Here is a 13,138-nt window from a genome sequence, read left to right on the forward strand (position 1 = left end):
TTGCATGAAAGAATGCTAGGAGAGATTCATGTATATGCTTGTTGATCGAGTTTTTGGAACAACATGCTAGTATGGATTTTAGATATTGTATAGAACGACCTGATTTATGATGCTGTGTAGCTTAAGAGGAACTAGATGTTATGATAGATTTTGAATATATGTTGGTGGAACTGATTGCTAAGTGTATGCTTTAAAATTGTATACGATTAGGATCATATAACCTAGAAGGATTGATTTGGCCTTCCTTCTTGTTCCTTGTCTGTTTTTGGGCTTAGGGTAGAATCATTCATTTGGCAGTCTATGTGATCCTGTTTTGTGTATAATTTGCATGCATAAGGTAACCGACAACATTGGTAGAATTTCCTACAATCGTAGAAGCAAGTTAGTTAGAGGATGCCTTTTTATGCTTTGTAGTCTATAGACTGTTACTGCCTGAATGTTGCATGCTTTGTGCTTTGCGGGACCCATATTGATGTAGGCTAACGATTAAATGAATAATGTAAGTTACATGCCACAAAGGTTAAATAATTCTAGAATGATTAATTTGGTTCTTTTGTGTAACTCTCATTTGAGTCTAAGTAGTGTAGGGTTGGGTCTTTTATTTGAAAGACTATTTAAGTTTTGTTGCATGTAATTATATTCATGAAGTAGTTAGCTGATATTAGTAGGGTTTTCAGTAGTTACTGGTAGGGTGAGGGGGGAATCCTAGGAAAGGCTAGAAAGTGATAAAGAGTAATTGGTATGTTGTTTAGCGGGTTTTGAGAGTTTCAATATGAGGAGGCGACTTAGAAGATTTAGGATGATTCTTGAGGAAAGTACAGATAGGTGTGGAAGATAGTATTGGGCCCGTACTATTGGAAGCACATGATATGTACTTGAATCAAGGAAAATTATGGAGATTCTAAGGATCTAGTTAAGGGTAGATGGAATGATTGCCACCAGGATTCATTACAATGTATTCCCGTCATTATCTGACTTTTGGTTTTGGTTACTCCAAAGTGGAATGGGTCTGGTGATTGCTTGGGCCTTAGTGGCCATATCAGTTTGGGTTGAATGGTGCAAAACTAGGTGAGTTAGTTGATTTTGAGGTCTCGAGTGCCTGTCTCGAGGTAGTGCCAGTTGAGTTGAGGGACTCAAGAAGTTAGCGATTGTGATGATCAGCTCAATGATTGCAGCCGGAGGCTGATTGATTGGGATGTCACTACCTACGAAGGGGGGGGGGGGTTATTTTCTTCTAACTTTCCATGTTCGGAGGTAAGAGAGAGCAGGCATTAGATTTTCAAAGTTGGGATATAGACCCAACATAGAACTAGATATTTGCGGTTTTTGGCAGCAAGTATGGAAGTGTAGGAATACACAAGAAGATTCTTGTGGTATGGTTGCCTTGAGATGAGATCAAAGTTCTACTTTCTTTGAGTTTAGTTAATTCAGATACGGGTTGATTGTTTCAGGTGATCAAGGGAGGTGAATTGGGAACAAGAACTTTTGTTGTCCCTGATGTATCCCAACTATGAGTGCTTCTTAAATTTATGAATGATGCTCGCGATGAAGTTTTTGCTGGAGATTTATAGGCGAGGTGTGTGGTAGACCATTTGTTTCTAGATAAAGAATCAGTGTTGTGAATAAACCACTAGAATTATTACTTATGCATCTGTAAGGGATGTTTGGTGTTAGGGGAGGTTATCCTTGGTAAGTTTTTGGGGTCTCCATCGGAGATTCGAAATCACTTTGAGGTTGGTTAGTCCTTATCTGGAGGATCATCTTGCATTGTGATTTACATGCCGAGAGTTAGGGATGGTATGCATATGGTTGAGGCGATTTGAGTATTGGTTTGTTGCAACGTCAGTTGGTCGTGGTTCGAACCCTAAGTGGGGGGAGGGGGAGCTGAGTATTCTGCTTAGAGGCTCATCGATCTGTTCAAGTTTATGGTTTTAGAATAATGGGCCACAAGAACCTACAGTGCATGTGTGAGAGACTTTGTTTCAAAATTTGGTCAAGTCGGGTTGCAAAGTAAATTACCATCAAATATATGTTCTCAGGAATACATGAGTTGTCTTCGTGACAGGAAGTTGTTAGATAAGGAGCTCATTGTAGCAAGTGGGTTCCTTTCAGGAATTTTGATGAATAGAGCAAGATGCGTTCGGGTCGCTCAGGTTGAGAATCGGTTGTTGAGGGATTTATCAGCTTGTTCTATAGATTGCTGTCTATTGTAACTTCCGAAGACTTATAAGGAAAAAAATTCATTTTTAATTCAACCATAAACACCAATTATCCTGTTTCCATACATTCAAAAGTATTTCAGAATAAAAACATTTTTCAGAGTACAATCCCAACATCATCTAGTGATGGAAACATAGGTGGATGCTCTTGGATCAAATCGGGCCCTTCCCTTTCGAACCCGAAGTACCTGAAACTATAACCATAAAATTGAAAGCACAAATCTTAGTATGTTCCTCAAAATACCATATACCATACATACCATTAGGTCTACCCTCATATTGGGCCCAACCCACTATAATGGGCCTAACCCTCATATAATGAGCCCAACCCGACAAACCATGTAAGAGACATAGAGATAACTAGCATCCTACATAACATACATTAGGCCTAGTCCGTCCTAATGCATGGGCCCAACCTATCATACAAATAGGCCTAGCCTGTCATACAATGGGCCTAGCCCAACATACCATGCAAGAGTCATAAAGACAACTAGAATAACATATCCTAGTGGGCCGAAATTGGTGCCTTCGACCTACGGGTACAGTGAGGAGACTCACCTCACACTCAGACGAAATAACTGCTACCACAAGCTGCTCCAAATACAAACACTATCGATCACCTTCACAATAAATAATGACTAAAACTCAGACAACAACTCAACATACCGAAAATACCCTTAGGTTAACTTAGTCAAAATCCTAGTCAAGTCGAAAGTCAAAAAGTCAAAACGTCAAAATTCATCTGAGTTACTCAGCTGGGTACGCGCAACTTACTCAACTTGTACGCTTGGCGTACTTAAGATGCACAATCAGGTCTCTCATTGGTTATGCGTGGCGTATACCAATGTACGCTGGCTAACTTCACTTCTTATTTTTAAGAGCCTATTTCATTAAGTCTTTTCGACCAAAGGCATTTCTCGTCCTGAAATAGCATCTTAAGTCATAAAGTTTCCAACTTTATGACTTTGCATGGCTAGAAAGTGTTCAATACCAAAAACCCTAATTTCTTAACTCATTAACATATCCTAGAACATGTATGGAAGAAAACTAAGGACCAAAATTATATTTATATGGTTCCTAATAGCTTCATAAAGAATAAACGTTCCAACTTTATCCATTAGAATGTTCCGCACAACCAAGATCTAGTCTTTAAGTCTCAAAGGGACCAAAAGTGCATATTTACCAACTTAATAGTCTCAAGCCTTTAGATCTGAATCAACATGATGTATAAATGCATAAATTTTGCAACTTTATCATAACAAGGTCACAAACTTTCGAGATCTAAACTTTATGCACTAAAGTGACCAAAAGCTCATAACACCCAAGACTAGCTAGATCTTTCAAATGCATTATCAAGATTCAAACTTTATCCCTCTATAGGAAAAATCCATGTGAACAAAGTCTATATCTACAAGCTCCAATGCAACAAAAACTTCTCTAATGAGCTCCTTCTTCTCCAAGATGCACTAAGAACACTCCAAAGCACTTAAAACACATTCTTTTTGCTCATAAGGCTCAAACTAGGGTTAGGGTTTCAAGGGAGGGTGTTGGAGAGGTGGAGGCTGAGAGTGGAATGGGTTTGGGGAAGTTAAGGAGCTTAAATAGGGCTCAAACCATGAAAATACGGTTTAGGAACTAATTGTGTACGCCCATCGTATTTAGGGCTACCCTAGTACGCCCAATGTACTTCCACGTATGCCCAACGTACCCGGCTTAACCCAAAACTGTCATAACTTCAAATGGTCATAACTTCTTTGTTTCAACTTTGATTTCGATGATATTTATATCCATGAAAATGTATTGAGGAGATCTACAACCTTATCTAATCAATTTTAACTTAAAACAGATCAAACTAAAATCCTTAATTCATAAAAGAAGTTTAAAACATCACTTTTCCCATTATACCTTTGGGCTTCAAAGCACAAACCAAGCTATTGGATCATATAATCTACATTACCCACATCTAAATGGGTCTAAACCTCTCCTTCCCCAAGGATTGAAGCCTTATGATAATTGGACTTTGGGTTATAGCCCCGAACTATCGAACGACTCGAAATAGGGTGTTACAATTCTCCCCTACTTAATTTATATTTCGTCCTCGAAATCACTCCTTGCTACCTTCCAGGATATCAGATGATCTGTCCAATTCCTCTCGAACTCTGCTTCGGCGAAAACTTAACTTATACTCACAGAGACCTTCCAATGCTACCATTGATGTGCGTAAACTCACTTAGTTTTAAACCTACTTTTAGTTGTAAAATAAACATACAAAGGCAGTGGACCTATCAATTGTGGTATAGTCAAATAAGTAGGGTATCGAACACAGGGAACGGCAAATTAAAAATAAAAACTAATTCTATCTAAATTAATTAATAAGTAGAGGGTTTTCTCTAGTTTTACAAGACTAGAAACTCACTAACTATTACTTAATCTAAAAACTATAAAAATAAAGAATTAACTAGATTCAATAACACGAAGGAACTTCTGTTTAGTTCAACTCAATTGATCCTATGGTTGATTTCAAGGTAATAGTGCAATGGATTAACTCCTTTGTTAGTTATCAATTCAGGTGACTAGGTTCTCATTCACTACACTAATCCTTAGTAAATAAACTAACTTAAACAGTGATTAGTTGTCTAATTCAATTTAGTTCACTAGATTAATTATCCGGATTACTTTAGACTCACAATAGTTAATCAATTTGGTTTTTAATTAACTTCTTATTGATGAACATCACACAAGCTTGCACATGGATTTACTTAATTTTCGTATTAATTCTAGTTTCACGTTCATTAATCCTAGACATATAAGAAAGTAGTCACATGGTATATGAGGTTGATAATCAAATGATGTTCATGCTATTTAATTACCTTCCTATTAACAGAAAATTAGTTATCATTCACACACAAGGTTCTTTAGCAACCTAAAATAACAAAAAAAATCACCAACATTGAATTAATCCTACCAATAATCAAACCATAGTCTCAATTTTGTATCCCCAAATAGAAGTTAAGAGTTTTAGCTCATGATTGAAGTAAATAACAGCATAAAAACGAATTCTAATTGCCTAACCATAATGGAAAACAAAATATTAAGTAGAATGATGAAATTTGCCTTAAATCTCCTTCGTGATTGAATTGTATCTTCTATCTTCGTCTTCTAGGGTTTCTCTGGCCTCTGAATCGCAGCTGATTGCTTTAGAATTGTCCCAGAAGTTTTTTTCCTCGATCTGAGAAGTTATCTATATATTTACGTATCGACTCGTCGAGTCTGGTGACGACTTATCGACTCCGTCTCACAATTCTCGTATGTGATAAGTATCTGGGTTCCCGAGTCGTTATCTTCACTTGGACTCGCCGAGTAGTCGACCCTACTCGCCGAGTAGGTGCTATATTTGGTGTTTTTCTTCTTTATTCACTTCCCGAGCTCCTAACCGCTTCTCCTGCTTCCTTTTGCTTCCGAGCTTCATTTTTGGACTGAAAATACAATTCAAACACTTTTAAGTACCTTTTGTCCATGAAATGCAATAATTTAGCTAATAAATGAATAAAAATCTATACTTAAAACAAACTAAATATGCACATATCAAAATACCCCACACTTGACTTTTGCTTGCCCCCAAGCAAAACTGAATTTTAAAACATTAGAATTATATATGACAACTCCAATCTAACCCAGCCGTTATTCCAAGACCGTAACGCATGCATTTGTGTCTAAATTTTTCCTAATAACCCCCTATACTCCAAATACTCACAATCCTCATAAACATTCGCCCACTCACCCCGAACTATGCTCATTTTATGCAACCCTCCGAATCCATCCTCAAAAAACCTCTTACCCTCAAGGTATTTTTAATTGAGCAACCCAAGCATACATAATCTAGAATTACAACTTATGATACCACTATGGAGCTCTTTTGAATTCTTCACTTCCTTGATAATTTGATCTTTGATCTCTTTGAATTCACCACCTTGTATTGCTTGATTTTTGGTATCTTCAACTTTTTGGATTTCATGGAATTTTGATCTTTTGATCTTTACTTTATTTGCTCCAAAATTCTGTCAACTTTTCTTGTAATTCTCTCTTTTTTTACATGTATTCCTCACTTTTTTCACTCAAATCCCTACATGCTTAAGCAGGGGCGCTCAACTTCAACCTTTATTGGTTAGCGATAATAATTTTCTTGGATACATTTCAGGTTTAGGCTGCTAAACATATTGCATCCCTCAGGCTGAGCGAGGTCGTGTTTTTGTCTCATGATTTCACTGGAATAAGGAAGCCACAAATGCACTAGAACGTGTATAGGCTCAACTAAACATTTGGGTTTTCATGCAATTATCAACACAATTCTAACATGGAATCCTAATTTGCTTTTACCAAAATTTTCTAAATTAAATTCCTAAGTAATATTTTTTATATGCAACAATTTTTTAAAATTAGCCTAAATTAAGATTCTAAATTTTCTAATATGTGACCAACCCCCTACCCCACACTTATTTTATGCAATGCCCTCATTGCATATTTTGCAAATAAAAATACAAATATAGAGGGAATTGGAACAAACTCCCCTGGGGTAGCAATCAATAGGTTGAGACTCTTCTTTCCAGCTCCAACTTCATTTGACTTTAGCCATGGAAACAACGCATCCATGACTTGGGCATCAAAATCTCATGTGGCAGCTCCAAATATGCAGGTAAAATAGTGTAAGATCTTCAAGAATCGATATGGAAGAATAAGTGGTCAAGTGGTACACTCAGCAGCATCAAATCAGTAGTCCTTTTGGCATAAAAATGATCGACTCGTCGAGTCATAGATGAGACGCGTCGAGTACAAGCGCGGCCATCTCAGAATTTGTGAAAATACAAGATTACTCGTCGAGTCAGCTTAGTGCACTCGACGAGTAGGCCACTGGGCGAAAAAACATTATATCTTGCAATTGTTCCAGCCTCTAATAACTCTTCTAAACTCCTCCTCACTTTTAGACTCAATTGCTCATATCCCTAGGGACCGGACTCGACACTTTGACTTTAACGCTTCCATTCCTTGACTCTCTTTCACTCGTTATAACTCCCTTTTCTCTATAACTTTAAACCCTTCCTATGCAAGCATTCCTAATCCAATCCCGAAAATCACTAATGCAAACAATCATTAAGCAAAATAATAAAAGTCTTAACAAACTTCATACACACCAAATAAAAACAAAAATAAAAATAAAAATTGTTCAACACAAATAAACTAATCCTCATCATCATCATCGTGCTCCTGTGCTGCTCCACTTCCACCCACACCACTCCTTCTTGCACTAATCACATCATCCCACGCCGGAATATATGGAAAGTTACCACCATCGATATGCGGGATGTTGAAGTGGTCGAATAATTGGATGTGGGATTGATTACTGAAGTTGATACCCCGCACCATTTGATCTTGTAACCGCCTCATCTCAACATTGTACCAATCCATTGGTACTTCTTCATTATCAACCAGAATCACCGACGGCTCTTCCTCCACATCCCGTTCCCTCCTCGATCGGAACCTCCTTCCCGGTGCTTCGGGACCAACAACAGGATCATCATGCGGGATAGCAGCAATGACCACCACCATAGTCTTTAATAATCCTGGCCCTCCGGAAAAGAATTGGATTGAATGGAGGTGTAGGAATCATCATCATAAAGTTCCATGCACCACGGGTCATCAACCCAGATGAGTTGGCTAGCCGGGTGACAAACATACCACCATTAATTCGAGAAGTTTTGCGATCCTTGACCGCACCCTCCGATAGATATGAAGCCAAACACCAAGGAATATTGCAAAAAATTTCGGGTGTAATAATGCTCCATAAGTAAAAGACATCAAGGTTAGAAACCTTGTCATCATCCTTCCTTTGATTAATAGTGGATGAAATGAGACGATGAATAAGGCGGTGTGTAAGTGATCTAATGCTCCCTTCTTGTGCCGATTTCGGAATATAAACTTTGTTGCCAATCGTGTTCCACCAACCCGTGCTAGTTACTCCGTCGGGAAACACCATGTGGGATTGCTCCAAAAAGGCCCGAAAGATAGCTGTTGAGACCAAGGGCTGGTCATAAATTCCCAATCGACAAGCAAGGTCGAGCACAGAACATTGATGAAATTCACCCCAAGGCAGAAACTAAAACTTGATGGGTGATAACAATCCACCCCCCCCCCCCCCCCCCCCCCCCCGTGAAAGATACCGTGGAGAAGAACTCTAAGTGTAGCTCCAAATACACCGGATCTTGAATTCGAAAGACCCAGCTCCACCCGTCACAAATCATCGTTTCTCCTTCATGGGTAAACTCCTGCAAAAGATAAGGATCTAACTCCTCTTCATAGCGTACACTTTGTAACCAATCCCAATCTATCCTATTACGCACGTAAACTTCTTTCTTCCTTATGTCGGCCAACTTCTTCTTCCACTTCCGCATCGTTGAAGCAGACTCGATTCGTGGGAAATTCAACCAAGGAAAGTCCTCTTGGTGTCCACTAGAACTCTGCCTCCTATTGAACATTACTTCTGCAAAACAAAGATACAAAACCCATAAACATAGATTATAATTAAAAGCAGTCATGCACATGTTCCCTGACTCGACTCGTCGAGTCCATGTACGACTCGGCGAGTCGCAAGAACTGCACAAGTCAGTCAGCGGGTCAGTTGAAATTGGACCATGAAATCTAAAAATCACTTCAAGGGTTTTGTCTAGGCACATGTATATAAGGTATTAGGCAAGAATAAGCATGCAAAACATCATAATACATGAAGAATCGAAACCCTAGAATTTTACTATTTTTCAAAATCGGGTTTTTCTATGCAATATCCATCATAGATAATCTTAAAATCATACTTTTAACGGAAAAGAAGAAGAAATTAGTTACCTTTTGCGATGGAACTTGAAATTTTTTGAAGAACAATGAAGAGGAAGATGAATGCTTGAGAGAGAATGGAGAAAGAGGCGCACGACGAGTGGGGTTGTTTTGTTTAAAAAAAAACTGATTCTTTTAGAGTTAAAACCCTATTTACCAGTTGTAAAATTAATTATTATTATTTTTGTGAATAATACCGACTCGTCGAGTCGGGGTCAGACTCGGCGAGTCTAGTCGCGATGCAAGTTTTTTTTTTTCTGAAATCTATATGGACTCGTCGAGTCACGGTTAGACTCGGCGAGTCTCTTGCAAACAATCCAAAATTTTTAAAAATTCTTGTCATTTCTTTAGAAAAGAAAATTTTTTCACCCCACACTTAGTCCATACGCACTCTCAAGCAGACATATCTGATGAATTGGAAGATTAAAATTCTAAAAACGAAAAAATGCAAACAAAACTAAAAAAGTAAAAGAAAGCAAACTCTAAATAACGGGTTGCCTCCCGCTAAGCGCTTCTTTTTAAGGAGTCGTTAGCTGGACTCCTTCCCGTCTACGTCTCATCATCTTCCAGCATCGGAAATTCACACCTAATCTTTTGTGGTTTGTACTTTGTCTTGTAAGTGTGAACCTTCTTTTTATAAGCCCATTTTAATTCCTCTCTCTTCTTTATTACATCATCATCCTCAGCTGCTTGGGCTTCTTTTCTCCTCTTTTTCTTCTTCACCCCATTCTTTTTCTCCTTCTCTTTCACCTCCTTTTTATCAAACTTAAGTATTTCATATTCTATGAAAGTTCGTGCTCTACATTTGGTATTGCATGGTTGATCAGCCTCCACTCTCCTATCCATTGCCTTCTCTTTTTTTTTGTGTTTAACCCATTTATAATCGGAATTGCATCAAGAATTGCTATATGGGCGTGTTGGACTTTCGTATCCATTTCTCCTTCTGCTGTTTGTTCTTCTAAAGAATCAGGAAAAACATCCATGCCCAGAATATGCAGAGAATTAGCAACAAGCAGATCTAAGTTTTCCGAGTTGTTATCAAATTCGACTGGACTCGTCGAGTCCAGTAAAGTGACTCGGCGAGTTTGATCGTATTCCATCATTTCTTGGGTGTTTTCTAAGTTGGATCCTTCCAGTAGCTTTTCTAACTCCTCCAAGTCCTTATTAACATCTCCATCCTCTCCAGAATGTAGTAGAAACTTGCTTGGATCTTCATTTTGCAAAAGTGCAAGTTCTTTTTGTAGTATCTCATCATCTAAATCGATAAATGAGATCTCTTCTTTCCCTTTCTCTTGTTGCTTGGCTTCGGGTATAGCTTTAAATACCGCTGACTCGTCTCTTACCCTTAATGTTAGTGTAGACTCACATACATCAATTAAAGCACATGCGGTGTTTAAAAATGGCCTCCCCAAAATAATTGGAACTTTGGGGTCTTCTTCCATATCTAGCACCACAAAGTCTACTGGAAAGATGAACTTGTCAACTTTAATGAGAAGATCTTAGCAAACTCCTCTTGGATGAATTGTTGTCTTGTCAGCTGAATGGATCTTCATGTTTACCGGTCTTGGCTCTGGTAAGTCCAGCTTCTTGAAGAAAGAGAGAGGCATCAGGTTGATGCTTGCACTGGAATCGGTCAACGCTTGAGTGACAAATGCATTTCCAAATTGGCACGGAATTATGATACTTCCCGGATCGCCCTTTTTTTCGGGTAACTCACTCAACATTATCTCTGCGACTTCAGCCAAGTCTTTCCTAGTAGCAAAGAGACCTTTTAGTAAGTTGAAGTACTTGGGTGTTGTAAGCATCGTCTCTACAAATGGCACATTGACTTGGAGGGCTTTAACATGCTTCACAAAGACTTTATAAGCTTCTACTTTTTCCACAGGCATGGCTTTGATTGGGAATGGCAGAGGGGGATTATATGGCTTTAAGTGGATGGTAGTTTTGTCTAGTACGCATGGACTCGTCGAGTCCATTTGAGGGACTCGACGAGTCGGGTCGGGTTTAGCTAGAACCGATTCTTCTGTCTTCTCTGTCTTGCTATGGGAGAACCTCTGTGCCTGTGTGAAAAAATTTCACAACTGGAAGTCACCATACTCACATTTTCCATTCTTGGATTATTCTCGGTGTTACTTGGAAGTTGGCCCGGTCTTCTTTCATTCACTTGATGTGCAAGCTGTCCCAGCTGTTTCTCAATGTTGAGAATAGATGCCTGCTGATTCCTTAACATATTTCTGGTCTCTTGCATTGCTACATCGTGATCATTGTGTCTCTTTTCGGATGCGGTTATGAATCTAGTGAGCATTTCTTCTAAATTGGCTTTCTTTTCCATCACCGGTTCTTCCTTTTGATAGAATCCCCTGTCCTTCTGCTTGTATTTCTCCTCCTCAACCTTTTTTTATTCTTCGTATGGGAGCCATCCCTTCTTCGGTTTCCGCCAATCCTCGTCGTATCTATCGCCACTAGAGTAGAACACTTGAGCCTTCTTATTTCCATTTTCGTCTAGATCACAATCCTTGGTGAGGTGGGGCCCTCTACAATTCTCACATCCAACTCGAATAGCATGGATTGTTTGATCCATTTTTGTCATCCTTCTATCTAGACTATCGAGCTTAGCTATTACCGCCGCCATGCTATCATTCACCGAGTTCACTGCTCCGCGACTTACTTCATTTCTCAGATTGTGGTATTCTCTAGAATGCTTAGAGAATTCCTCAATTAACTCCTTGATTACCGGAGGCGGCTTTCTGGTGAGCGGGCCTTGTGAATCGAGCAATTGCCTTGTGGTGACATTGACTCCATCATAAAATGGAGACCTCTTGTTGGCTATTAAGGTCATGGTGTGGGAAATTTCTAAGAAAACCTTTGTATCTTTCCCAAGCTTCATAAAGAGATTCACCGGGTTGTTGCTCGAAGTTGGCGATGACTTTCTTCAACTTAGCTATCTTGGAAGGCGGGCAAAAGTGGTCTATGAATTCCTATTTCATCTTGGCCCATGTGGTGACCGATCCGGGAGGAAGTGACTTGAGCCAATCCTTCGCAGCACCTTTAAACGTGACTGGGAGCATGCGAAGTAGCTGGGTCTCGTGAGGCACATTTGGTACATTGAAGTAGTCAGCCACATCATTTACTTCATCCAAGTGCTTGTAGGCGTCTTCGTGGTCTTTCCCATAAAAAGGGATCTCCTTGAGTTGAGCGAGAATATGGCCTTTTAGCTGGAAAGTAGCGGTTGCGGGAATTGCGGGCTGCACAAGTCCCGGGCCGGTGTCATCACACATCCTCTTCTTCCATTCCCCCATGGGGACTTCATCGATATTAGCCATAGCGGTAGCTAAATCGTCTTCAAACTCGGATTCGTGCTCGTATGTGGGTTCTTCCTTTTCCTCAGTCTCGTACTCGGTGCCTTTTTGAATTGGATCTTCGATTGTCAAAGAGGCACTGGATGCTCCTAATTTGTTGCTTCTCTTCTTGCTGAAAACAGACTTGAGGTTTTTGAGTGGTGAGTTCTTTGAAGAAGCGGATTCTCCAACGGTTTTGCCTTTGCTCCTTCTTAGTGCGGATTCCGGATTTTCAAGAGGGGGACCAGAGGTGTATCAGATCCTCGGGTTATGAAACAACTGTAAACAAAACAGAAAACACGTAAAAAGAACAAAAATAAAATAAAAAATTAAAGTTGTTTCAGCGATGTACTCGCCGAGTCTCTACGAGTGCACTCGACGAGTCCAAGGTAAAATCATAATTTTTTTATTTTTTTTATTTTTTTTAATACTATCTACTAAATTAAACGGTAATTAACTTTGTGTAAGATAAATCTCACACAAATGATCGATTGAATTAGAATTTAATGCTAATTTTAGAACCGTTCCCCGGCAACGGCGCCAAAAACTTGATGTGCGTAAACTCACTTAGTTTTAAATCTACTTTTAGTTGTAAAATAAACACACAAAGGCAGTGGACCTATCAATTGTGGTATAGTCAAATAAGTAGGGTATCGAACACAGGGAACGGCAAATTAAAAATAAAAACTAATTCTATAT

At 39.1% G+C, this 13,138-nt stretch overlaps 1 protein-coding gene and 1 non-coding gene across 2 annotated transcripts; one reads left to right on the plus strand and one right to left on the minus strand.

The window, feature by feature from the left end:
* Positions 1–10,600: 10,600 nt before the first annotated feature.
* LOC145046033 (uncharacterized) lies at positions 10,601–10,990 on the minus strand. The gene has a single exon (XM_078994308.1). It carries the CDS (start codon positions 10,988–10,990, stop codon positions 10,601–10,603), a length of 390 nt encoding a protein of 129 aa, XP_078850434.1.
* Positions 10,991–11,933: 943 nt separating this feature from the next.
* LOC144999165 (small nucleolar RNA R71) lies at positions 11,934–12,040 on the plus strand. The gene has a single exon (XR_013660687.1). It is a non-coding gene; the product is annotated as a small nucleolar RNA R71 (small nucleolar RNA).
* The last annotated feature ends 1,098 nt before the right edge of the window (positions 12,041–13,138 follow it).

The sequence above is a fragment of the Lactuca saligna genome, chromosome 5 (genome assembly GCF_052625555.1).
Source record: "Lactuca saligna cultivar CGN05327 chromosome 5, ASM5262555v1, whole genome shotgun sequence".
NCBI lineage: Eukaryota > Viridiplantae > Streptophyta > Magnoliopsida > Asterales > Asteraceae > Lactuca > Lactuca saligna.